The 26481-nt window shown below is 47.9% G+C and overlaps 1 protein-coding gene across 1 annotated transcript; it reads right to left on the minus strand.

The window, feature by feature from the left end:
- Positions 1-1584: 1584 nt before the first annotated feature.
- SPATC1L (spermatogenesis and centriole associated 1 like) lies at positions 1585-26468 on the minus strand. Its single transcript, XM_073804656.1, has 4 exons — positions 20738-26468; positions 11287-11327; positions 2592-2743; positions 1585-2126 (listed from the first exon to the last, which is right to left on the minus strand). Exons 1-4 carry the CDS (start codon positions 21688-21690, stop codon positions 1800-1802), a joined length of 1473 nt encoding a protein of 490 aa, XP_073660757.1. The 5' UTR covers positions 21691-26468; the 3' UTR covers positions 1585-1799.
- Positions 26469-26481: the final 13 nt, after the last annotated feature.

Consider the following 26481-nt stretch of genomic DNA (forward strand, 5'->3'; position numbering starts at 1 on the left):
GGTGAACGTGGGTGATGGCCATCCTGACCCCCGGGTCCCAGGAGGGGACGTGGGCACCCCGGCAGCACCTGGTCCTTTGCGAGGGCTTAACCAGGGCAGCTCTCCAAACTCAGGCCCCGACGCCAGGTCCCACCCGAAAGAGCCCGCAGGCCCAGGGGAGGGGGCCCAAAGTGCCCACCAGACGGCCCTGCGTCCTGCAGAGGGCCCCCAGGTGGTGGGGAGTCTCAGCAAGGGTAGTGTCTGGCAGCTGGGAGGGATGAGGTCTGTTAAGGGCTGAATTGTGACCCCCGCCCCCAAATTTATATGTCGAAGGCCTAATCCCAGCATGACTGTGCCTGGAGACAGGGTCTTTGCAGAGATAATGAGGTTAAAATGAGGTCACTAGAGTGGGCCTGATCCCATAGGAGTGGCATCCTTATGAGATTAGGACACAGACACCCACAGAGAGTGATGACCATGTGAGGACACAGGGAGGAGACGGCTGTCCACGTGCCCGGGGAGAGGCCCCAGGAGGAACCAGCCCTGTTGCACCTGGATCGCAGATTTCAGCCTCCAGAACTGTGAGATGATAAATTTCTATTGTTTAAGCCGCCCTGTCGGTGGTATTTGTTACAGCACCTGAGCTGACTGCGACAGGGGCCAGTGCATCTGGGACACACAAGGCTGTGACAACCAAGGGACAGGGCGCCCTAGCACCTTCATCCTCATACCTACAGCAGAGAAGGAACCAGGAAGGTGTCCTGACTGCAGAGCCTCAGGGGGCCACCTGCCCTCTCCAGGCTCCAGGAGAGTTGGGGGCCAGAGGGCTCTGGCAGGAGTGGGGCTGTGTGTCCTACAGAGACGGTTCTGGGCCAGGGCTTGGCTACGGCTGTGAACGCAAGATGCAGGGACAGGACCCAGTGTGATGCTGGGACCAGTTTTTTTTTTTCTTTTCTATTTTTTTTCTATCTCAGGGGAGTGGGACCAGTTCTTGGGGGCAGTTTTGAGACATTAAAAATTTTGGCAGGTGCTAAAAATAGCTCCTGAATAGGGGACCCTAGAAAGCTCCACCACTTACAGGAAAAAGCCATCTCACCAGCACCCGGTTGCTGGTTTCTACCGCCACCTTCCAACCAAAGGGACCAGGGCTCTCGATCCCAGAACCAGGCAGAAAATCGACGCCCTTTGCACACTGGCTCCCCTTCCCCTGGGGGCTCCTGCTTCCTTGAATCATCTCCCAAGTAAACTGCCCGTCCTGCGCCAGCCTCGCCGGCAGGGCGCACCCACACAGCTGCACGCGGGCACGTGGTTTAAAGCGCTGCAGTCGCTGTCTTGCAATTCCTGACTTTTGAAAAAGGGGCCTGTGTTTTCACTCCGCCCTGCAGATTCTGCAGCTGCCCTGCCTGCTGCGGAATCCTTGCCCCAGGCTCCGCCTTCGGGGAAACCCGCAGGGGGACGGACCGCTGCCCTTCCAAGAGGAGGCACTGCGACCCCAGGGGAGGGGACCAGGTGCCGTGTGTGCTGGCGGGTCCTCAGGGTTGGTGGCCTCGTTCCAAACACAGCGGGGCCTCTGCCCTCAAAGAGCAGCGGTAAAGGAGGAACAGCAAACAGACGACTTTTAATAGAGTGCGACCCGCTGTGCAGGTCTGGGCTGTGGGGCGGGCGGGCGGGCGGCCGGGCGCCGGCCGGCGTGTCGGGACAGCGCAGGCGTAGGCGTACCGGGCCCTGGCGCCCTCAGCGCGCCCTCCGGAGAGCGGACGAGGAGCGTGGCGCCCGGGTTACAACACGCGTTTATTGCAGGGAGGCGCGGGTCGGAGGCTTCACCAGGCGAAGAGCGGGCGGCCGTCCTCCTTGGAGAGCTCGCACAGGCAGTTGAGCAGAAGCAGCGAGTCGCCCAGGAACTTGGGGGGCACGACGTCGATGACCAACTTGCACAGGGCGGCCGGGCTGCTGTGCAGCGGGTTGGCGCGCAGGTCGGGCCGCTGCTTCAGGATGCCGTAGGTGTTGATGAGGAACTCGCTGAACACGGGGTGCACAGCGCGCTTGTAGCCCAGCCTCTCCAGGCACGCCGTCAGCGTCAGGTAGCGGTGCGTCAGCTCCAGCCGCTTCTTCTCGTCCACTGAGCCGTCCAGGGACTTGATGGACGTCTGTGGGCACAGGCGCGGGCGGGCGGGCAGAGCCGGGAACCCGCAGGCGGGGCCGTGGAGTGGGGCGGGAGGTGAGGCCCAGGCCCAGGGCCGGGGGCAGGGCAGGGGCTAGATTCCCCTAGCGCAGCTGTGTAGGTGGTGACACTGAGGCCCACAGCCAGGCCCCCACCAGGGGAGCCGTCCCCCAGTTGCCCTCCAGCACAGTGCCAGGGAGAGCAGGGAGCGGCACCCCAGGCTCGCAGAAGGTGTCTTGCCAGCTGGGGCTAAGCGTCAAAGTACTCCCCGGCCTGGAGCCACTCCTGAGATGGGACCAGCTCATCGTGTCCCCGGCACATCTGCCTCAGACACCACTCAGGCTCGCCCAGGGCTGCAGCTGCGTGGGCACCACGTGTGATGGGGCAGCAAGGGGACCCCGGGGCAGGGGGTGTTCTAGGGCAGGGAGGGCCCCCAGGCAGGGAGGCGCACCTGCTTGATCTTCTCAGGGATGTTGGACACAGTGAAGCCATAGAGCCGGGTCACCCCTGGGAAGACATAGGCCAGGATGCGCCAGTCCAGCTGGAAGGCGATCTCCCCAACGATGCGCCCGTCCTTCTCGGTGCCGGCAAAGCTCTGGATCTCTGCAAGGGGGAGGGGGGCGGGGGGGCCAGTGAGACAGGCTGGCCAGGACTCGGAGGGTCAGGGGCCACCCACCTTCCTCCTGCCTGTGCTCCAGGGTCCATTTCAGGGAGAGGACCGACCCGAACGCAGACACTGTGCGTTTGCGGTGAAGCCTCGGGAGCCCAGCAGAGCCTTCCGCAAGGCCCTGGTTGTGACCTGAGGGGGCACCCTCCTCCCCACTGACACCTGCCCTCCACTGTGAGGCCAACACAAATTTAAAAGGAAACTTTGAATTTTCTGTTGCCAAAGGGGAAAGAGAGCTTTCCTTTCCTCCCCGTTCTTGGCATGTTCCCTGAGCACCCTGATCCCAGGTCCTTTCTCCATCCCTCCCCCACTCCCCAACAAAGTGGGCGTAAACACTCTAAAAGCCTGTTTCACAGCCCAGCATTATTTTCTTGTCCCCGAGTCTGCTCAGCACCCAGTCTAAGTTGACCCCTCAGAGGCCCCAGCCCGGAGACCAGGTGAACTCGGGACGGGCTAGGCGTGTCCCCCACCTGAGGGTGGGTCTGGTTAACTGAAGGACATGTAAGTAACACGTGTGGATCCAGTCTGCGTAGCTCTGTCTCGGCAGCCCGCGTGCCTCGCATGCTGGGCTAGTGCTTGTTCGGTAATAAGACTTTCCTTTGTTGTGAATAGGATTGCTGCGCTGGCAGATTCTAATTTTAATTATTGCCCACCGTCACCCCAGCACATCAACCGCCCTCCCCTCCAAAACCTGCTCCCAAATCTCCCCTCCCCACAGCAGTCTCCGATGTCAGCAAGTCTTCCACCTGACAACCGTGATACGATCAATACCCTTCAAAACCACTGTGCTCTTTGAAGGTCACACTGCCCACTGTTATCACCGGGTGCACCTGACCTTGAGAGACGGCTGGGTGAGAAAGGGCCTGCCTCACGAGGCCCGGGGCGCCCTCAGCGACCAGGACACGCCCGGCTGGGGGGCGCGGGCTCTCGGCACAGCATCCGGTGCCTTCCACGCTCTGCCCTTTCCTCCCCACGGGAGACATTTAGTAACGTGCCCATTTCTAAAGCTTTTCCTAAAAGCCCTGCAACCTTCAAACCCGCCCGTGATCCAAACCCCTTCCAAGGGTGTCGGATGGTGCAGCCCTGCCAGGTCCGTCCACCGGGCGGGCAGTGCACAAACGAGATAGGTGCTCCGCGTGGAGAGCCGGCCCCCCGGTCCTGTTACCCACAAACACCTGTGCCCACCGAAGGCTCAGGACCCCCAGCACACAGAGAGCTCGGCCTGACTCCCCAGCCATGCCGGCAGGGCTCAGTGGCCCGGGGAGTTGCTGAACTGCCCCTGCGGGCTGTCTGTGTGGGCGTGAGCGCTGGGCTCCAGGACCAGCCCTGCCCGTGACCTCGTTCTGCTTCCCTCGGCCCCATCCTGTGACTGTCCACACAGCCCCCCATCCCAGAACCCCGCCCGGTCACTCTCCACAGGAACGTGATTGCCAGTCAGCACGGGCTTATCAAGGCCAGGGATCGGCAGCCTCCTCCTCTGTGGACACCAGGAGAGGCTGGGGGGACATCCGTCCTTCCGCTCCCTCGGCCGCGCCTGTGCAGGTGCTGAGTGGGGAGGACGAGGCCGAACTCAGAGCACTCCAGGTCTCAGGGGATGTGGGCCGGGCAGATGGGAGGGCCAGCATGGGGGCCGAGGGGGTGTGGGTGCCCGGGGCAGGGGGCCTACCCTGAGCCACAAGACCCAGAGCCCTGTGAGGGCCCTGGGGTCACAAGGTCACAGGGTTGGGGGAGGCAGAGAGCCAGGTGTCCGAGGGCCCAGGAGAAATGCTGGAGACAGGGAGCCACAGAGGGTGTCGAGAAAGTAATCTGGCGGCTGCGGCCGGAGCGGCAGGACAGGGAGGCAGGTGACGGGGAGGTTCCTGGTAACAGGGGCTCGGACCCCCTCAGAGGGGCCCTTGAGGCCCCGAGCAACCAACCCAGCTGAGCCGGGCTGCTTCCGTTCCCTCCTCCAGGAGCGTCTCTGGTCCTTCCGTGGTTTGACTTATCCTCACGATGAGCCTTCGAGGGGCCTCAGGCTCCACTTACACACAAAGGAACTGAGGTTGAGGGGCTCGCTGCGTCCCAATGACTTTTAACTCTTTTTATTGAGGTGTAATTCACATTATAAAATTCACTCTTTTCAAATATGCAATCCAGTGGCTTTTAGTATATTCACCAAGTCGTACAGCCATCACCACAGTCTACAAAACCCTGTACCCAACTAGCACTCACTCGCGGCTCGCCCTGCAGCCACACACCCGCCTCTGGCCCTGTGGACTTACCTACTCTGGGCCTTTCATATAGTGGGGTCCCACAGTGTGTGGCCTTTCGTGACTGGCTTCATGCACCCAGCATGTTCTCAGGGCGCGTCCATGTGGCAACGTGTGTCAGGACTTCAGTCCTATTTATGGCTGAGCAACATTCCGTTGTATGGATACAGCACATTCTGTTGACCCATTCCTCCATTGACAGGCATCTGGGCTGCTTCCACTTGTTGGCTAATATGAATAATGCTGCTATGAACGCTCATATAAACATTTTTGTGTGGACAAATGTTTTCAGGTCTTTCGGTGATATACCTAGGAATGGAATTGCTGGGACACGAGGTAACTCTATGTCTAACTTTTTGAGGAACTGCCAGACTGTTTTCCACAGCGGCAAGGTGTGTAGGTTCCAATTCCCCCACTCCCTCTCCAACACTGCTTATTGTCCGTCTTTTTTTTTTTTTTTTTTTTTTTTGCGGTACGCGGGCCTCTCACTGTTGTAGCCTCTCCCGTTGCGGAGCACAGGCTCCAGACGCGCAGGCTCAGTGGCCATGGCTCACGGACCCAGCCGTTCCGTGGCATGTGGGATCTTCCCGGACCGGGACACGCACCCGCGTCCCCTGCATCGGCAGGCGGACTCTCAACCACTGCACCACCAGGGAAGCCCCGTCCGTCTTTTTTATTATAACCATCCTGGTGGATGTGAAGTGGTGTCTCACTGCAGTTTTCATTTGCATTTCACTGATGGCTGAGGATACTGAACATCTTTTCACGTGCTTATTGGCCATTTGTCTGCCTTCTTTGGGGAAATGTCTATTTAAATTCTTTGCCCATTTCTAATTGGACTGTTTGTCTTTTACTGAGGAGTTGTAAGTGTTCTTATATATCCTGGATACTGTTCCCTTATCGGATACATGATTTACACATATTTTCTCCCATTCCGTGAGTTGACTTTTCACTTTTTTGAAATGTTCCTTTGAAATACCAAAGTGTTTACCTTTGATAAAGTCTGATATATCTGTTTTTCCTTTTGTTGCTCATACCTTTGGTGTCACAGCTATGACTCTATTGCCAAATCCAAGGTCATAAGAGTTATGTCTATGTTTTCTTTTAAGAGTTTTATGGTGTTAGGTCTTTTAAGTCTGTGATCTATTTTTAGTTAATTTTCTACATTGTGTGAAGTCCAACTTCATTATTTTGCACCTGGATATCCACTTTCCCAGCACCGTTTGTGAAAAGACTCTTCTCTCCCCACTGAATTGTCTTGGAACCCTTGTCAAAGATCAAACCTGTAAATGCATGGGTTTATCTCTGGACTTATTCTATTTCATCGACTTGTATGCCTGTTCTTATACCAGTACCATGCTGTTGATTACTGTAACTTTATAGTAACTTTTGAAATTGGGAAATGTGTGTCCTCCGATTTTATTCTCCTTTTTCAAGATTGCTTTGCCTATTCTGAGTCCCATGCATTTCCATACAAATTTTAGGATCAGCACGTCAATTTCTGCAAAGGAGCCAGGTGGGATTTTGATAAGGATTTGCATTGAGATTTGTGGATCAATTTGGGGAGTTTTGCCATCTTGATCATAGTAAGTCTTTTAAGCCATGACTGCAAGATTTTTTCCATTTATTTAGGTCTTAATTTCTTTCAACCATGTTTTATAGTTTTCAGTGTTCTCCTTCCTTAATCACTTAGCAGTGCTGTACAAGGTACCCAGGAATTAAAGCTGAGAACCAGATACACTGCACAGAAACATGTTAGGGAAAATGGGGCCCATGGAGGAGCAGGCTGCAAACTCCCCCTTCTGTATTAATACATTTATCTCATCAGAAATCAATCCTTCTCCCTGCTTCCCTAAAGTATAAATTAGGCAGAAGAAACGAGCTACACCTGAGAGGATCTAGAAATCATGTCTAGCCAACTTGGGCCTTCCAAGATCCAGCCAAAAACCTATTCCTCAAAGAAAAAATGTCAGTAAGATTGATAAACCTCTATCCAGACTTATTACAGAAAAAAAGAAGACAAAAATTACCACTATCAGAAATGAGAGACGGCATCACCACAGATTTTACAGACATTAAAAGGATAATAATGTAATATTAACAACAACTTTATGCCAATAAATTTAACAACTCGGATGAAATGAACCAATTCCTTAAAAGATACAAAAGCTCACTTTTGTATCTTTTTTTGTGAGTGAACTACCAAATCTCACTCAAGAAGAAATAAAAAAAATTTGAACAGCCTTATATCAACTAAGGAAATTGAATTTGTTGGGGTGGGGAGAGAATGTTCCTACAAAGAAAATTCAATGCTCAGATGGTTTCAGTGATGAATTTTACCAGACACCTAAGGAATACATAATGCCAATTCTACACAAACTCATCTAGATAATTAAAGAGAATGGAACACTTTCTTCCTTATTCACTGAGGCTGACATTAACCCAATATCAAAGTCAAAAAATGACATAAGAAAACTATAGACCAATATCCCTCACAGACTGCAAAAATTCTTAACAAAAATTTAGTAAATTGAATCAAACAATACAAAAAAGTATAATACATCATGACCAAGTGAGGTTTATCTCAGTAATGCAAGGTTGGTTTATAATTCAAAAATCAATCAATGTTATTTACCATATTAACAAACTACAAATGAAAACCAAATGCTCATCTCAATAGGTGCAGAAAAAGCATTCAACAAATTCCAAAATACATCCAGGATAACTCTGAGCAAACAAGGAATTAAAGGGAACTTCCTCAACCTGATGGAGGGCATCTACAAAACTTAGCTAACATCATACTTAATGGTGACAGACGGAATGCTTTCCCCCTACATCCAAAAAAGACAAGAATGCCCACTGTCACCATTTCTATTCAACACTGTTCCAGCCAATGCAATAAGACAAGAAAAAGAAATTAAAGGCATACAGATTAGAAATGAAAAAATAACTTTGTCTTTATTCACAAATGACATGGTATCTATCCTAAAGAATCTAAAAAAAAACTACTAGAACAAATATGTGAGTTCAGTTAAGTTGCAAGATACAAGGTTCTATTTGTCAGGGTTCTTTAGAGAAACAGAAACAGAACCATATGTGGTGTGTGTGTGTGTGTGATTATGAAAACTGACAAGTCCCAAGATCTGTGAGGGTGAGTCAGCAAGCTGGAGGCTCAGAAGAGCTGATGATATAGTCTCAGTCTGAGCTCAAGGTCTGAGAAACAAGAGAATCAATGGTGTGGCTCCAGTTCAAAGGACTGGAGGCATAAGAGCTGAGATTTCAGTTGCAATCCAAAGGCAGTCAGGCAGGAGGAATTCCCTCTTACTTAGGAGAGAGTCAGCCTTTTTGTCCTATTCAGGCCTTCAAGTGATTGGATGAGGCCCACCCACATTAAGGAAGTCAATCTACTTTACTCAGTCTATTGATTTAAATATTAAACTCATCCAAAAACGTCCTCACAGAAATACCCAGAATAATGTTTGACCAAATATCTGGGCACCTAATGGCCCAGTCAAGTTGACAAATAAAATTAACCATCATGGGGTCAATATACAAAACCAATTGTGTTACTGTATACTAGAACCAATCCGAAATTCATATTGATCAAAACAATACTATTTATTTTTCAGCATCAAAAACATGAAATACTGAGGGATAAATTCAACAAAAATGTGCAAGATCTGTACACAGAAGACTATAAAATATTGCTGAGCAATATTTTTTTAACTTATTTATTTATCTATTTATTGGAGGCGTTGGGATTTCGTTGTGGTGCGCGGGCTTCTTATTGCAGTGCCTTCTCTTGTTGCGGAGCACGGACTCTAGGTGCGCGGGCTTCAGTAGTTGTGGCACACGGGCTCAGTAGTTGTGGCTCACGGGCTCTAAAGTACAGGCTCAGTAGTTGTGGCGCATGGGCTTAGGTGCTTTGCGGTACGTGGGATCTTCCCAGACCAGGGCTCGAACCTGAGTCCCCCGCATTGGCAGGCGGATTCTTAACCACTGCTCCACCAGGGAAGTCCCGAGGGCGTGTTGCCTCCCTGTCAGGGAATCGAACCCCGGTCTCCGGCATGACAGGCGGGGAAACTCACCACTATACTAACGAGGACGGTGGCTTGAGCAATATTTTTAAAGAACTAAATAAATGGAGAGATATACAGGCATACCTTGGATATATTGCTGATCCAGTTCCAGACCACCACAATAAAGCAAAATATCACACTAAAGCAAGTCACATGAACTTTTTTGGTTTTTCAGTGCACATAAAATTAGTTTTACACTATACTGTAGTCTATAGTGTGCAATAACATTACGTCCAAAAAAACTCCAATGTACATACCTTAATTTTAAAATATTTTATTGCTAAAAAATGCTAACCATCATTTGAGCCTTCAGTGAGTCACAACCTTTTTGCTGGGGAGGGCCCCTGCCTCAGTGCTGATGGCTGCTGACTGATCAGGGTGGTGGCTGCTGAAGGCTGGGGTTGGTGTGGCAATTTCTTTAAAAAGGTAACAGTGAAGTTTGCCACATTGACTGCACCTCATTTCAAGAATAATTCCTCCGTAGCATGCATTGCTGTTTCATAGCATTTCACCCACAACAGAACTTCTTTCAAAATTAAAGTTAATCCTCTCAAACCCTGCTGCTACTTTATTGACTACGTTTATGTAATGTTCTAAATCCTTTGTTGTCATTTCAACAATCTTTACAGCATCTTCACTAGGAGTAGATTCCATTTCAAGAATCCACTTTCTTAGATCATCCATAAAAAGCAGCTCCTCATCTATGAAGGCTTTATCCTGAGATTGCAGCAAGTCAGTCACATCTCAGGCTCCACTTCTGATTCTAGTTCTCCTGCAGTTTCCACCACATCTGCAGTTATTTCCCCCACTAAGGTCTTTTTTAAAAAAAATAATCGAATATTAGGGTTTGGTTTTGTTTTGTTTTTGGCTGCATTGGGTCTTCGTTGCTGCGCCCAGGCTTTCTCTAGTTGCGGTAAGCAGGGGCTACTCTTTGTTGCGGTGCGAGGGCTTCTCATTGAGGTGGCTTCTTTTATTGCGGAGCACGGGCTCTAGGCATGCGGGCTTCAGTAGTTGTGGTGTGCGGGCTCAGTAGTTGTGGCGCACAGGCTTAGTTGCTCCACAGGATGTGGGATCTTCCAGGACCAGGGCTCGAAACCGTATCCCCTGCATTGGCAGGCGGATTCTTAACCACTGCACCACCAGGGAAGCCCCACACTGAGGTCTTGAACCTCTCAAAGTCATCCATGAGGGTTGGTACCAACTTCTTCCAAACTCCTGTTAATGTTGATATGTTGACCTCTTCCCGTGAATCATGAATGTTCTTAATGGTATCTAGAATGATGAATCCTTTCCAGAAGGTTTCAATTGACTTTGCCCCGATCCATCAGAGGAATCACTGTCTGTGGTGGCTGTAACCTTACGGAATGTATTTCTTCAATAATAAGACCTGAAAGTCAAAATGACTCCTTGATCCATGGGCTACAGGATGGATGTTGTGTTAGCAGACATGAAAACAACCTTTATCTCATTGTGCATCTCCATCAGAGCTCCAGGGTGACCAGGTGCATTGTTGATGGGCAGTAATATTTTGAAAGGAATCTTTTTTTCTGAGCAGTAGGTCTCAGTAGGGGACTTAAAATATTCAGTAAACCATTTTGCAAACAGATGTGCTGTTATCCAGGCTTTGTTTTCCATTTATAGAGCGCAGGCAGAGTGCTCTTAGGATTTTCAGATGATAAATGCATAATTCTTAAGGGCCTTAGGATTTTCAGAAGATACATGAGCACTGGCTTCAACTTCAAGTCACCAGCTGCATTAGCCCCTAACAAGAGAGTCAGCCTGTCCTTTGAAGCTTTGAAGCCAGGCAGTGACTTCTCCTCTCTAACTGTAAAGTCCTAGATAGAATCTTCTTCCAACAGAAGACTGTGAACAACCAATTTTCAATGTAGATGCCAGCAAGGTTTTCTTGTAGAAATGGGCAAGTTGATTCTAACATTCATACAGAACCTAGAATAGGCAGAACAACTTGGACAAAAAGAACAAAGTTGAAGAACTTATACCATCTGATTTACAGTCTTATTATAAAGCTATAGTCATTGAGACACTGTGTATTGGAATCAATACTGACACAGATAAATGCAGCAGCACAGAGCCCGGACCACTCTCCCCAGCAGCGCCTCCCACCCTGCACCCACCCCTGGCCCGCTGTACCGTTAAGGTAGAAGCTCTTCCTGGTCCTGCAATCCTGCAGCCTGTGGAACAAAAACCACAGTCACAGAAAGATAGACAAGACGAAAAGTCAGAGGGCTATGTACCAGATGAAGGAACAAGATAAAACCCCAGAAAAACAATTAAATGAAGTGGAGACAGGAAACCTTCCAGAAAAAGAATTCAGAATAATGATAGTGAAGATGATCCAGGACCTCGGAAAAAGAATGGAGGCAAAGGTCGAGAAGATGCAAGAAATGTTTAACAGAGACCTAGAAGAATTAAAAAACAGACACCTAGAAGAATTAAAGAACAAACAAACAGAGATGGGTAATACAATAACTGAAATGACAAATACACTAGAAGGATGAATAGCAGCAAAACCGAGGAAGATGGGATAAGTGATCTGGAAGACAGAATGGTGGAATTCACTGCCGCGGAACAGAATAAAGAAAAAAGAATGAAAAGAAATGAAGACAGCCTAAGAGATCTCTGGGACAACATTAAAATGCACCAACATTCACATTATAGGGGTCCCAGAAGGAGAAAAGAGAGAGAATGGACCTGAGAAAAAATTTGAAGAGATTATAGTTGAAAACTTCCCTAACATGGGAAAGGAAATAGCCACCCAAGTCCAGGAAGTGCAGAGAGTCCCAGGCAGGATAAACCCAAGGAGAAACATGCCAACACACGTAATAATCAAACTGACAAAAATTAAAGACAAAGAAAAATTATTGAAAGCAACAAGGGAAAAACGACAAATAACAGACAAGGGAATTCCCATGAGGTTAACAGCTGATTTCTCAGCAGAAACTCTACAAGCCAGAAGGGAGTGGCATGGTATTATTAAAGTGATGAAAGGGAAGAACCTACAACCAAGATTACTCTACCCAGCAAGGATCTCATTCAGATTCGATGGAGAAATCAAAAGCTTTAGAGACAAGCAAAAGCTAAGAGAATTCAGCACCACCAAACCAGCTCTACAACAAATGCTAAAGAAACTTCTCTAAGTGGGAAACACAAGAGAAGAAAAGGACCTACAAAAACAAACCCAAGACAGTTAAGAAAATGGTAGTAGGAATATACTTATTGATAATTACCTTAAACGTGAATGCATTAAATGCTCCAACCAAAAGACACAGGCTTGCTGAACGGATACAAAAACAAGATCCATCTATATGCTGTCTATAAGAGACGCACTTCAGACCTAGGGACACATACAGACTGAAAGTGAGGGGATGGAAAAAGATATTCCATGAAAATGGAAATCAAAAAAAAGCTGGAGTAGCAATACTCATATCAGATAAAATAGACTTTAAAATAAAGAATATTACAAGAGACAAGGAAGGCCACTACATAATGGTCAAGGGATCAATCCAAGAAGGAGATATAACAATTATAAATATATATGCACCCAACATAGGAGCACCTCAGTACTTAAGGCAACTGCTAACAGCTATAAAAGAGGAAATCCACAGTGACCCAATAATAGTGGGGACTTTAAAACCTCACTTACACCAATGGACAGACCATCCAGACAGAAAATCAATAAGGAACACAAGCTTTAAATGACACAATAGACAAGATAGATTTAATTGATATTTATAGTACATTCCAGCCCAAAACAGAAGATTACACTTTCTTCTCAAGTGTGCACAGAACATTCTCCAGGGTAGATCATATCTTGGGTCACAAATCAAGCTTTGGTAAATTTAAGAAAATTGAAATCATATCAAGCAAAATTTCTGACCACAACGTTATGAGATTAGAAATCAATTACAGGGGAAAATATGTAAAAAAAACACAAACACGTGGAGGCTACACAATACATTACTAAATAACCAAGAGATCATGAAGAAATCAAAGAAGAAATCAAAAAATACCCAGAGACAAATTACGATGAAAACACAATGATCCAAAACCTACGGGATGCAGCAAAAGATTTTCTAAGAGGGAATTTTATAGCAATACAAGCCTACCTCAAGAAACAAGAAAAATCTCAAATAAACAAAGTAACCTTACACCTAAATGAACTAGAGAAAGAAGAACAAACAAAACCCAAAGTTAGTAGAAGGAAAGAAATCATAAAGATCAGAGCAAAGATCAATAAAACTAAAAGCTGGTTCTTTGAGAAGATAAACAAAACTGATAAAACCTTAGCCAGACTCATCAAGAAAAAGAGGGAGAGGACTCAAATCAATAAAATTAGAAATGAAAAAGGAGAAGTTACGACAGACTCCGAAGAAATATAAAGCATCCTAAGAGACTACTACAAACAAGTCTATGCCAATAAAATGGACAACCTGGAAGAAATGGACAAACTCTTAGAAAAGTATAACATTCCAAGACTGAACAAGGAAGAAATAGAAAATATGAACAGACCAATCACAAGTAATGAAATTGAAACTGTGATTAAAAATCTTCCAACAAACAACAGTCCAGAACCAGATGGCTTCACAGGTGAATTCTATCAAACATTTAGAGAAGAGCTAACACCCAACCTTCTCAAACTCTTCCAAAAAATTGTAGAGGAAGGAACACTCCCAAACTCATTCGAGGAGGCCACCATCATCCTGATAACAAAACCAGACAAAGATATTACAAAACAAGGAAGTTACAGACCAATATCACTGATGAATATAGATGCAAAAATCCTCAACAAAATACTAGCAAAAAGAATCCAACAATGCAGTGAAAGGACCATACACCATGATCAAGTGGGATTTATCCCAGGGATGCAAGGATTCTTCAACATATGCAAATCAATCAATGTGATACACTATAATAACAAATTGAAGAATAAAAACCATATGATCATCTCAATAGATGCAGAAAAAGCTTTTGACAAAATTCAACACCCACTTATGATAAAAACTCTCCAGAAAATGGGCATAGAGGAAACCTACCTCAACATATTAAAGGCCATATATGACAAACCCACAGCAAACATCATTCTCAATGGTGAAAAACTGAAAGCATTTCCTCTAAGATCAGGAACAAGACAAGGATGTCCACTCTCACCACTATTATTCAACATAGTTTTGGAAGTCCTAGCCACGGCAATCAGAGAAGAAAAAGAAATAAAAGGAATACATATTGGAAAAGAAGAAGTAAAACTGTCACTCTTTGCAGATGACATGATACTATACATAGAGAATCCTAAAGATGCCACCAGAAAACTACTAGAGCTAATCAGTGAATTTGGTAGAGTTGCAGGATACAAAATTAATGCACAGAAATCTCTTGCATTCCTATACACTAATGATGAAAAATCTGAAAGAGAAATCAAGGAAACACTCCCATTTACCATTGCAACAAAAAGAATAAAATACCTAGGAATAAACCTACCTAGGGAGATAAAAGACCTGTATGCAGAAAACTATAAGACACTGATGAAAGAAATTAAAGATGATACCAACAGATGGAGAGATATACCATGTTCTTGGATTGGAAGAATCAATATTGTGAAAATGACTATACTACCCAAAGCAATCTACAGATTCAATGCAATCCCTATCAAATTACCAATGGCATTTTTACAGAACTAGAACAAAAAGTCTTAAAATTTGTAAGGAGACAAAAAAGACCCTGAATAGCCAAAGCAATCTTGAGGGAAAAAAAACTGAGTGGGAGGAATCAGACTCCCTGACTTCAGACTATACTACAAAGCTACAGTAATCAAGACAATATGGTACTTGCACAAAAACAGAAATATAGATGAATGGAACAGGATAGAAAGCCCAGAGATAAATCCACGTACCTACGGTCAACTAATCTATGATGAAGGAGGCAAGGATATACAGTGGAGAAAAGACAGTCTCTTCAATAAGTGGTGCTGGGAAAACTAGACAGCTACATGTAAAAGAATGAAATTAGAACACTCCTTAACACCATACACAAAAATAAACTCAAAATGGATTAGAGACTTAAATGTAAGACTGGACACTATAAAACTCTTAGAGAAAAACATAGGAAGAACACTCTTTGACATAAATCACAGCAAGATCTTTTTTGATCCACCTCCTAGAGTAATGGAAATGAAACCAAAAATAAACAAATGGGACCTAATGAAACTTAAGAGCTTTTGCAAAGCAAAGGAAACTACAAACAGGACGAAAAGACAACCCTCAGAATGGGAGAAAATATTTGCAAACGAATCAATGGGCAAAGGATTAATCTCCAAAATATATAAACAGCTCATGCAGCTCTATACTAAAAAAACCAAACAACCCAATCCAAAAATGGGCAGAAGACCTAAATAGACATTTCTCCAAAGAAGACATACAGATGGCCAAGAAGCACATGAAAAGCTGCTCAACATCACTAATCATTAGAGAAATGCAAATCAAAACTACAATGAGGTATCACCTCACACCAGTTAGAATGGGCATCATCAGAAAATCTACAAAAAACAAATGCTGGAGAGGGTGTGAAGAAAAGGGAACCCTCTTGCACTGTTGGTGGGAATGTAAATTGATACAGCCACTAAGGAGAACAGTATGGAGGTGTCTTAAAAAACTAAAAATAGAATTACCGTATGACCCAGCAATCCCACTACTGGTCATATATCCAGAGAAAACCATAATTCAAAAAGACCCATGCACCCCAATGTTCATTGCAGCACTATTTACAATAGCCAGGAAACAACCTAAATGCCCATCGACAGAAGAATGGATAAAGAAGATGTGGTACATATATACAATGGAATATTAGCCATAAACAGGAACGAAATTGGGTCATTTGTAGAGACGTGGATGGATCTAGAGACTGTCATACAGAGTTAAGTAAGTCAGAAGGAGAAAAACAAATATCGTATATTAACACATATATGTGGAGCCTAGAAAAATGGTGCAGATGAACCGGTTTGCAGGGCAGAAATAGAGACACAGATGTAGAGAACAAACGTATGCACAGCAAGAGGAGAAAGTGGTGGGCGGGGGTGGTGGTGTGATGAATTGGGGGATTGGGATTGACATATATACACTAATATGTATAAAATGGATAACTAATAAGAACCTGCTGCATGAAAAAATAAATAAAATAAATTTATTTTTAAATCCCGTATTTAGAGGGACTTCCCTGGTGGCACAGCGGTTAAGAATCCGCCTGCCAATGCAGGGGACATGGGTTCAAGCCCTAGTCCAGGAAGATTCCACATGCTGCGGAGCAAGGAATCCCGTTCACCACAACTACTGAGGCTGCACTCTAGAGCCTGTGAGCCACAACTACTGAGCCCATGTGCTGCAACTACTGAAGCCCACGCGCCTAGATTCCATGCTCTACAACAAGAGAAGCCATGCAATGAACAGCCCATGCACCGCAACAAAGCGTAGCCCCCGCTCACCACAACTAGAGAAAGCCTGCATTGCAGCAACAAAGACCCAACGCAGCCAAAAGATAAATTAAGAAAAATACTTTATAAAACAAAAACTGTATTTAGAGTGAAATTAGTAACTTAAATCCTTTAATTACTTCTAAAACATCACCAAAAAATTAAACATTCATATGGGAATGAACTCTTGAAGAAAGAAAAAGTTAGAAAATAATAAAAATGGCAGCAGAAATAAACTCGAAACATCTCTGGGAAGCCCAATGAGATAGCGAAACTGTGGAAAGCTACTTTAGAGAAACAGAAAACATAAAGGAATAAAATTGGAAATGAGAAAAGTGATATAAGAATGACTAGGAAGATAATGTTTAAATTATAAAAGTATTGATATTATATACAATTGAATATTAATTGAAAATTTTAATAAAAGGAGAGATCATCTGGGAAATTATTTTAAATGACTCAGAAGCAGAAAACCTAAATGGACCAATAAGCAAAAAAGGAAAACCTAGAAGTTACAGAATAGTTATGCTGCAAAGGGCTGCAGGCCTGGGTGATTGGTTGGTGAGTGAGTTCTTTCAAGTTCGCAAACAATTCACAATCCCTACATCATATAAACGAGGTTGGAACACTGAAAAAATTAAAAGATGCTTGATTATTAAGGTTATAAATTGTCACAACTCTGATATCAAATCCCTGCAAAGACAGCCCACAGAAAGGAAACTGTAGCCCAGATTCATGTAGGAACAGAGTCCAGAGATCCTAAGCAAAGCCCCAGCCAAACAGATGCCACAACAGACACAGCTCAGACCCAGGACCCACGGGGTCTCTCAAAGAAGCAGCATAACAAGACCCCACAGACGAGCTGTGAGAAGCAGCTGAGGGCACTTCCGCCGACGCCGAAACGAGGTCATAAAAATTTAACAAAATAAGCCGTTTCTTAATTCTTTTTTTTTTGTTCTTTAAAAATAAGGACTACGGGCTTCCCTGGTGGCGCAGTGGTTGAGAGTCCGCCTGCTGATGCAGGGGACGCGGGTTCATGCCCCGGTCCGGGAAGATCCCACATGCCGCGGAGCGGCTGGGCCCATGAGCCATGGCCGCTGAGCCTGCGTGTCCGGAGCCTGTGCTCCGCAACGGGAGAGGCCACAACAGTGAGAGGCCCGCGTACCGCAAAAAAAAAAAAAAAAAAAAAAAGGACTAGAAAGACTTCCCCAGCACCCAGACTGCACACACCCCGATCCCTGGGCTGACAGGGCCATTCACTGCCCACCACCCACCAGGAGGATAGCGGGGAGGCTGCCAAGGCCAAAGGTCCTGGGAGTTCTGAGGAACAAAGACAAAGACAGAAACAAGTGTATGAGCTGCCAACCTCATTTAAAATGATCGTTTGTAAACAGAGCAACTATAGACTTAGAAAACATAGGAGAATGAACTGAAAAACTTAGCAGAATAAAACAGCTTATGAACAGGCTGGACATAGGATAAATATCTACAAATCAACAGCTTTCCAAAACACAGCAACACTGATAACGAAAATACAGTGGAAAAAGAAATCCCATCCATGATTACAACAAGTAACATAAAGTGCTCCAGGGATAAACTAATTAACGTGAAAGATTTATGTGTGAGACCTGGCTGAAGAGGCTTGAAGAAACAGAGCCAAAAGAGCTTAATAAAACTGCAGTAGATGAAATCATCCTCTGGGTAAATGTACGCAGAAGAAATGTGAAAAGAATTACCGCTGCCTTCTGAGCCAGTGATTCTACCTTTAGGAAAACATACCCTAAGGAAATAACCCTAAATATAAAGTATTTTGCTGTGGTATCTACCTCGGCGTAAGAAAAAAGAACTGTCATTTCAAACATAAGAAGAGTTCATTAAATTGTGGTTCATCTGATTTTTGGAATATTACACAGCCATTTGAAATATATTTATAACAATACAGAAACAGCCACATCACAGTGTTAAAGGGAAAGAGGCAGAGAGATACTCAGAAACTACTTAAATCACCTGACACTGCACCCAGGACAGCAAGGAGTCCAGGCAACAGCGGAGGCTCCATGACTCGAGGGGCTCGGGGACCAGGATGGTCTGAAGGAATCAGGCCCAGGAGGGAGGGGCCGGGGCGGTCGAGGCCGCCCCGCCTCTGTCCCTTGGATCATGTGTACCATCTGCTCGAAGCGGCCCCAGGAGACCCTGGTGTGGCCTGGCTCAGCTCCCACAGGTGAGGCCGTGTACTGGGAAGCTGCAGGGTGTAGAGGCCGCAGCCTTTTGGAGAGGGCCCCAGTGTCCTCTTCAACGTTTCAACTGCACGTGGCCTTTGACCTAAGGGTTTCCCGACAGCTACCCCTCGGCAGGCCGCAGATGCACACGTGGGGCCATCCGTGGTCACAGGGAGCTGGAAAGGAGCTCCTGTCGTGGGGTCCAGGCTGAAGGGCTTGTGGTGAACCCACAGGGAACAGTGTGCCCTCCAGGAGAGGGCTGATGGGCAATGACAGCAAGATGGACGGTTGGGGAAATCAAAGTGTAGAACGGCTCAGCCCCATTTACGTAAACTAAAAGGATTCCTAGACACACACAGAGCCACCTACGATGTCAGAGAGACGCCGAGTAGATGCTGGCAGCGGCTGCCTCTGGGGGTGGGGTCAGGAGCTCAGGCTCAGCCTGGGGGCAGTTACGTTCCCTGAGCGACTCTGGTAAATGGGAAAAACGGGTCTTCAGAGCACGTCCTGTTTCGAATGCAGACAGTGAGCCGCTGCTGTGTGCAGTTCTCCCGTCTGTGCCTTGAGCTGCTCGCAGGAACACCCGCTGGCTCTCCAAGTCCAGCCCCAAGGCCAAGGCTGCACCCTCTGCCGAAGGCTGAACCCTGGGCATGGAGGTGACCCTGAGGATGGCTGGGGCCCATGCCGACCTTGGCCCACGCCCTGCAGCTGGGGCTCCAAGGCCTCTCTGTGGAAGGCCTGGTGGCCGCGGGCTGGCCAGGGGCTGGGGCTCCTGCTAAGACTGCTGTCCGGCAGGATCTGGGCTTGCCCACAGGCGGGGTGCTGGCCATGGTCCCGGAGACTCTGGCCCGACTTGGACTCTGACGGGGAACAGTCCAGCCTGAGCGAGGGCCTGTACCTCGCCCGCAGCCCACCCTTCCAGCCCAGTGAGGGGGGGTCCCAGAGAGCCTGTGCCCGCTGACCACGTGGATGGCTCTGAGCCCTGAGGGTAGGCCCATTCTTGGGATGAAGGGTGACAGAGTGGCACGAGGCAGGTGACTCTTGACAGTTGTCACAGTGCAGGCGAGGCCTTGGGACAAGTGCCCCATGAGCCTCCGTGCACTAGGCGTCCCTCGTAGGCTGCGAAGGCGGCACGGACGCTCTGCAGGCGTCACACGCGGGACACAGCACCGTGAGGCCAGCCCCTCCTCAGCAAGCGCCCGGGGACAAGTGTGTGTCCTGAGCTCCGGCAGGGCCCCCTCCTTTACCCTCCATCCCCCACGAGGACCCCCTGCTTGTCTGAGCTCCTTCCTCAAGGCCCCCCTGAGGCTGAAGGTGTGGAGATGCCGTGAGGGACCCTCGCACCCTGGGGACACGCTCGCTCACGGGGCCCTGCGCCCACAAGCTGCGTGCAGGGGGCTGATGGGTGATGGTGCCACCTTCCACGTGGGCCTGCTTGCTCAGGGTGGCAGCAGGCATTCGGTGGACTCCAGGAGGTGATCACACAACGGAGGTCCCCGGAGCAGCCGGGCATCCTGCTGCGGAACTGGCAGCAGCTTTGGAAGCAGCTTCAACTGCTTCCAAAAGGAAAGGAAACCATCTCACACCCTGTCGTTAAAAACAGCTCATCCCAAGAGATGGCAGGTCCACAGGCGCGGGCACCCCCAGGCGAGGGCTGGGGTGTGGACTCTGCCCGCCCTACTGGGCAGTGAGTGATCACCACCTCCAGAGACAAGGAGGTTGCCTGGTCAGGGGCCCACTGTCCACATCCCAACCACTCAGACCAAGGTCAGGGCTCCAACCATGCCCTAAATCATGCTCCACATATGAAAATGCTTAAAGCACAGCCAACTGACTCACAGCAAGTGTCACGGCCTCTGCAGCGGCTCCCACAGGGCGCGCTGTTTTACGGTTCCTCACTCACTTCCTGCTGGTGATGCTGCAGCTCCCCCCTCCTGGGCGCCCTTCCCACTCCTGTCGTGGGGTCCAGGTGACGGGCCTTGACTGACGGCCAGCGCGGCGGGCGAAGCTGCCCAGGACGAGGGTTGAGCGTGCCCGGCGGGCCCGGCTCCCAGGAAAGGAGAGGCGCACACGGCCGGCCCCACCAGCACCCCCGGGCTGACCTTGGTGGACCTGGACGTGCTGTTTGTAGCCTCTGTGACAGCACCTCGGCGGCCACCACGGACACAGAGCCCCACCAGCCCAAGCGGGTAACCTGTCCGCCCTCCTCCCAGGTGCGGACCCGCCTGAGGACACAGGCCCGGGCTCACCTGCACTGCAAGGCGAGCAGGCCTCAGGGTAGGCAGGCGCCTTGGGGATGAGCAGGTCGCAGCCCCCGCGCCCACAGCTCTCCTGGCAGCTCTCACTGAGCAGCCGCTTCAGCATCTGGTTCTCCTTCATGAGGCGCACCTGCTTCCTGAGGTCTGCATTCTCGATCATGAGCCTGTTCACCAGCTCGCTGCCCTCAGCCATGGCCGCGTCCTCAGTGCTCACGTGCGGGCCCGTGGTCCCATGGAGGTGGAAATCCAGAGCCCAGGGGCGCTCCAGAAACACCAAGAGAAGAGCCCGGAGTTCCACGCCCCTGGCCTTCCGCACCCTTGTGATGTCGCCCTTAAAGCAGCGGTGCCCCGCGGCCACGAAGGAGCAGAGGGGAGGGGGCGGGAGGGAGGGGAAGGGGCGGGAGGGTGGGGAGGGGGCGCCTGCGACCTCGCGGGACGGGCACCCCAGCGCAGGGAACAGCGCAGGCCGAGGCCCAGACAGGAAGGTTCTGGCATGTCCCAGGAACAGCAAGAACTCTGGGCTGCAACCCTGAGGGAGAGGAGGCCATGGACGCAAGGAAGGCGGGCCGGGAGCCCCTCGATGGCCCCCACAGCCCATGCAGCCCCAGCGGGTTCGAGGGAGCTGGCAGCTGGAGGCCACCTGCCAACCACACTCCCCTAGTCCAGAGGGTCCAGACAGCACGTCAGTGTCCCCACACAGGCCACCAGCACTGAGTGTCAGGGACACTGACCATTACTGGACCCGAGGACCCCTGGCCAGGGCCCAGGGCTGTCTGGACCAACCACATGCAGAATCCTGCCAGATTGCAGTCCTTGGTCAGGGTGACCTCCGTGACCCCCCTCCACTCCCACTAACTACCCGGGAGGGGCATAAACTCAGCGCTGTTTCCTGGCTCCAAATGCAGCAGGTGGGTCGCCTGCTGCTCTGCCTGAGGACACAGCCCAGAACAGGAGCAGGGTCTTCTCTCCCCTTCAGCGGAAGCCTCGATGCCTCGAGGGCAGGGGGAGGGGGAGGAATCTCCATGCAGAACGCAGCCCTGCCTTCCCCAGACTCACAGCTTAGCGTAACGTCACCCACCCAATATCGGGTGGGATTTGCGGAGAAGGGTTGCATCCCGAGACAGAGCTGACAGGTCGGCGGGAACGTGGACAGCGGCCTCTGAGGAAGGCCCCAGGGCAGATGCCCCACCAGCCTCCTGAGAACAGGGCCGGGCGTGAGTAGCTCCCCTCCGCTGGCCCCTCCCCTCACACTTACAATGCCATTTCTTCCCCCCCCACAAGAAAACCCTCAAGGTGGTACCCTCCAGCCATGGACCTGGGAACATCCTGCCAGTTTCCTGGTCATAATGCACTTCCCTTCTAACACATCACTGGATTCAACTTCTAATATTTTAAGTATTTTCTATATTCATGAGGGAAATTGATCTGTATCTCCTTTTCTTGTAATGTCCTGGTCTGGTTGTAGAGTCATATACAATATGACCAATATGACCTTATATATAAGGTCATATTGACCTTATACAATGAGTTGCAAAGTGTTCCCTCCTCCATTTTCTGGATGTTGTGTTACATTGCTATTTCTCTCTTAAATAGTTGATAAATTCACCAGCAAAGCCAGTGAGCTTAAAGTTTTCTTCCAGGAAAGCTTTTAGTTTCTGATTCAATTTCTTAAATAGACATAAAGTCACTTAAGTTTTCCATTTCTTCTCATGCCCATCTAGACAACAACTGTGTCTTTTGAGGAATTTGTCCACATCATCTACATTGTGGAGTATTGGCATTACATAGCTCATATTTCCTTATTATCTTCTCTGAGGTGTTACGCCTCTGAGGACTAATAGGTCCAGCCGAGGCAGAAAACCAAATGTGCAAGTGCAGAAACAGTATTAGCAGGTTTTTGCAGGAGCACGTAAAGCAGAGCATGTGGGAACCGTGTGATCCAGGGAGAAGGGTGGCCAGGCTTAGGGGGGCAGGCTGGACGACTTATTTCTGCAGGATCTATAGTGAGGTACCCTTTTGTATTCCCGATATAGGTTGTTTTCTTTCTTACTTGGTCAGACTAGAGGCTTGTTACTTTTCTCAAAGCATCAACTTTTGGTTTCATTGATCTTCTTTTATGTTTTCTGTAGCATTTGACTTCTACCCTTTTGTCTGGTATATCCTTCCTTCTACTTACTTTGGTTTTAAGATTCTTAAGATGGACAATTAAATCATTGATTTTTTTTTTTTTTTTGCGCGGGCCTCTCACTGCTGTGGCCTCTCCCATTACGGAGCGCAGGCTCCGGATGCACAGGCTCAGCGGCCATGGCTCACGGGCCCAGCTGCTCCGTGGCATGTGGGATCTTCCCAGACCAGGGCACGAACCCCCGTCCCCTGCATCGGCAGGCGGACTCTCAACCACTGCGCCACCAGGGAAGCCCAATCATTGATTTTAAACCTTATCTACAGCATTAATATGTAAGCCTGTAAACATTTCTCTAAGCACTGCTTTAGCTACATCCCACAAATTTTGACGTCATGTTTTTATTTTCATTCAGCTTGAAATATTTTCTAATTCCCCTCGTGCTTTTATTTTTTACTATAGATGATTTAGAAATGTATTGTTTCATTTCCAGATATTTGGGATTTTCTAAGTCTTTTTGTTACTGATTTCTAATTTAACTCCATGGTGGTCACAGTACACTCTGTACAGTTTCAATCCTTTTGAATTTCTTGAGACTTGTCTCATGATCCAGCATATGGCCTATCTTAGTGAATGAGCTCTAGGAAAGAATGCCGGGAGCTGTACAGATGCCAATTCCTCAAGTTGGTTGAAGGTTTTGTCTACAGTTGCTGAGACAAGTATTACAGTCTCCCACTTCAATTGTGTATTTGTCCAATTCTTTCTTTAGTCCCACCAGTTTTTGCTTCATGTATTTTGAAGCTCTGTTATTAGGTGCACATACATTTAAGATTGCTATGCCTTCTTGATGAATTGACATTTTTTTTGTTAGTAAATGTCTTTTTATTTCTGGTACTATTTCTTTTCCTGAAATCTACTGATATTAATATAGCACTTTTTCTTCTTATTTGTGTTTTTATGTTATGTATTTTTCTAAACTTTCACTTTTATCCTGTCTGTATCTTTACACTGAAAATTTCTATGGACAACATTGATGTGTCATGCTTTTTCATCCAATGTTAACAATCTCTAGTTAAAATCTCTGCCTTTTAACCAGAGTGGTTGGCCCTTTACAGTTAATAAAATTATTTAAATGGTTGGTGTATTAGTCTTCTAGGGCTACCATAACAAACCAGCACAGCCTGGGTGGCTTAAACAACATTTATTTTCTCAGTTCTGGAAGCTAGAAGTCCAAGACAAGGGTACTGGCAGGGCTGGTCCCTCCTGTGGCCTCTCTCCTCGTGTGCAGACCACCCACCCTGGGTCCTCATGTGGTCTTTCCTCTGTGTGTGCGTTCCTGGTGTCTCTCTCTCTTACAAGGACACCAGTTCTACTGGATCAGGGACCCACCCTTAGGACCTCATTTAACCTTAATTGCCTTCTTAAAGGCCCCATCTCCAGATGCAGTATCATATGAGTTTGGGGGGAGGGGACACAATTCAGTCCATAAGAGTTGGGTTTAAGCCTATTATCTTGTTTTCTATTTGTCCCATCTGTCCTTTGTTCTTCTTTTTCTTGCCTTCTTTTATTTTAGGAAGGTTATTTTACTCCTTTATTAGTTTGCCAGCTGTACCTCTTTCTTTTTTAGTGGTCTCCTCTAGAGCTTACAGCAGGTCTCTTCTGCTTACCACAGTCTACCTTTACGTAGCACACCACTGTATACACGAGGTAGGAGCCTCCATCCTCCTGCAACACCCTTTGTGTTGTCGTGCCTTTTACTTCTTATGTTAAAACCACCATTATTATTTTTGCTTTTAAAAGTTAATTTTAGGGACTTCCCTGGTGGCACAGTGGTTAAGACTCTGCCTGCCAATGCAGGGCCCACGTGGAGCAACGAAGACCCAACATAGCCCAAAATTAAGTAATTAATTAAAAGAAAAAAAGTTAATTTTAAAGAAAAAATCTTTTAGACAAAGGGAGAAAGCTTCTATACTTACCACACACTTCCCACCTGGTGCTCCTCATTCTCTGAAGATCGGCTTCCACCCAGTATCTCTTTCCCACACCTAAACAACTGAACGTTTCTCGTAAGGCAAGGCTGCTGGACGATTCCTTCAGCGCTGGTTTGTCTGGAAAAGGTCCACTCTGCCTTCATTTCTGTTTTCTTTGAATATGGAATTTAAGTTTCAACACTTTGAAGACGTCATTCCGGCATGTCTGTTCCTGATGAGAAGTCGCTTGTCATCCTTGTCTTTGCTCACCAGTACATAACATGCCTGTTTCGTTTGCTTTTAAGATTTATTCATTCTTGGTCTTCATCAGATTATCATGAGCCTTGAAGTGGGTTTTGGTGGGGTTTTTGGTCTGTCTGCTGAGGTTCATGGATCTGTGGGCTTACATGTCTTGTATTTGGGAAAATTTCAGCCATGGTTTCTTCCAATGTTTTTCTGCCTGCCTTCCACCCTCCCTCCTGCTTTTCTAGGTCTCAGATGACACGTGTTGGACCACTCAGTATTATCCAACAGGCCACTGAAGCTCTGTTTGATGTTTTAAGTCTTCTGGCCACCGTCAGGCCGCTTCAACGCTCACCTATTCCTAGAGGGCCCTAGGGCAAGCCCTGCTCCCCTACCTTCCCAAGAACCAGGGGCATCAGGGAACACGAGGTCTCTGGCTCGCTGCATCCTGCACAAGAGGCCTGGCCGTGGGACAGGCATCAGAGGCTGCCTAAAGCCACCAAAGCAGCTGTCCTCCACCATGTGCAGCACGGGTCTCAAATGGCCCCTGGGGCACCACTGCCCTGGGAGGAAAGCTGCAAGTCACATACCAATAATAGTAGAAACTATTGGTTGAATTATTTTCCCTGAAGAAAACAAGTAACTCTGAAGTTATCGCTATCACCCTAATCCTGAGTGAGGAAAGAGGGTTTTCAAAACAGCACCAGAAATTCCAAGTGAAAATGCCAGGCACATGTCTTTGAGGGGAGCCCAAGGTCAAGACATGCTGCCCCAGTGCCCCTAGTAAGTTTACCGAGCTCTTCGGAGCTGTGTCTTCAGCTTCCTACGGCTGCCACTTGCGAGGGTGGTTCTTGTGAATTCTGCTGTGACCAGACGCCTTGTGGAGAGGCGCAGCCCAGACGCCCCCTTCCCACAATCAGTGAGAAAGCTGAGCACTGACTTTGGAGGCCAACAACAGCAAGAGAATCAAGGCCCTGGCAGGTACCTCATGTGTGACATCCCTGCCAGTCCCCTCTAACTTTCTTGCCTTTGTGTCCCCTTGTCTTGTGTTTCT

Source organism: Tursiops truncatus, chromosome 4, assembly GCF_011762595.2.
Source record: "Tursiops truncatus isolate mTurTru1 chromosome 4, mTurTru1.mat.Y, whole genome shotgun sequence".
Lineage (NCBI taxonomy): Eukaryota > Metazoa > Chordata > Mammalia > Artiodactyla > Delphinidae > Tursiops > Tursiops truncatus.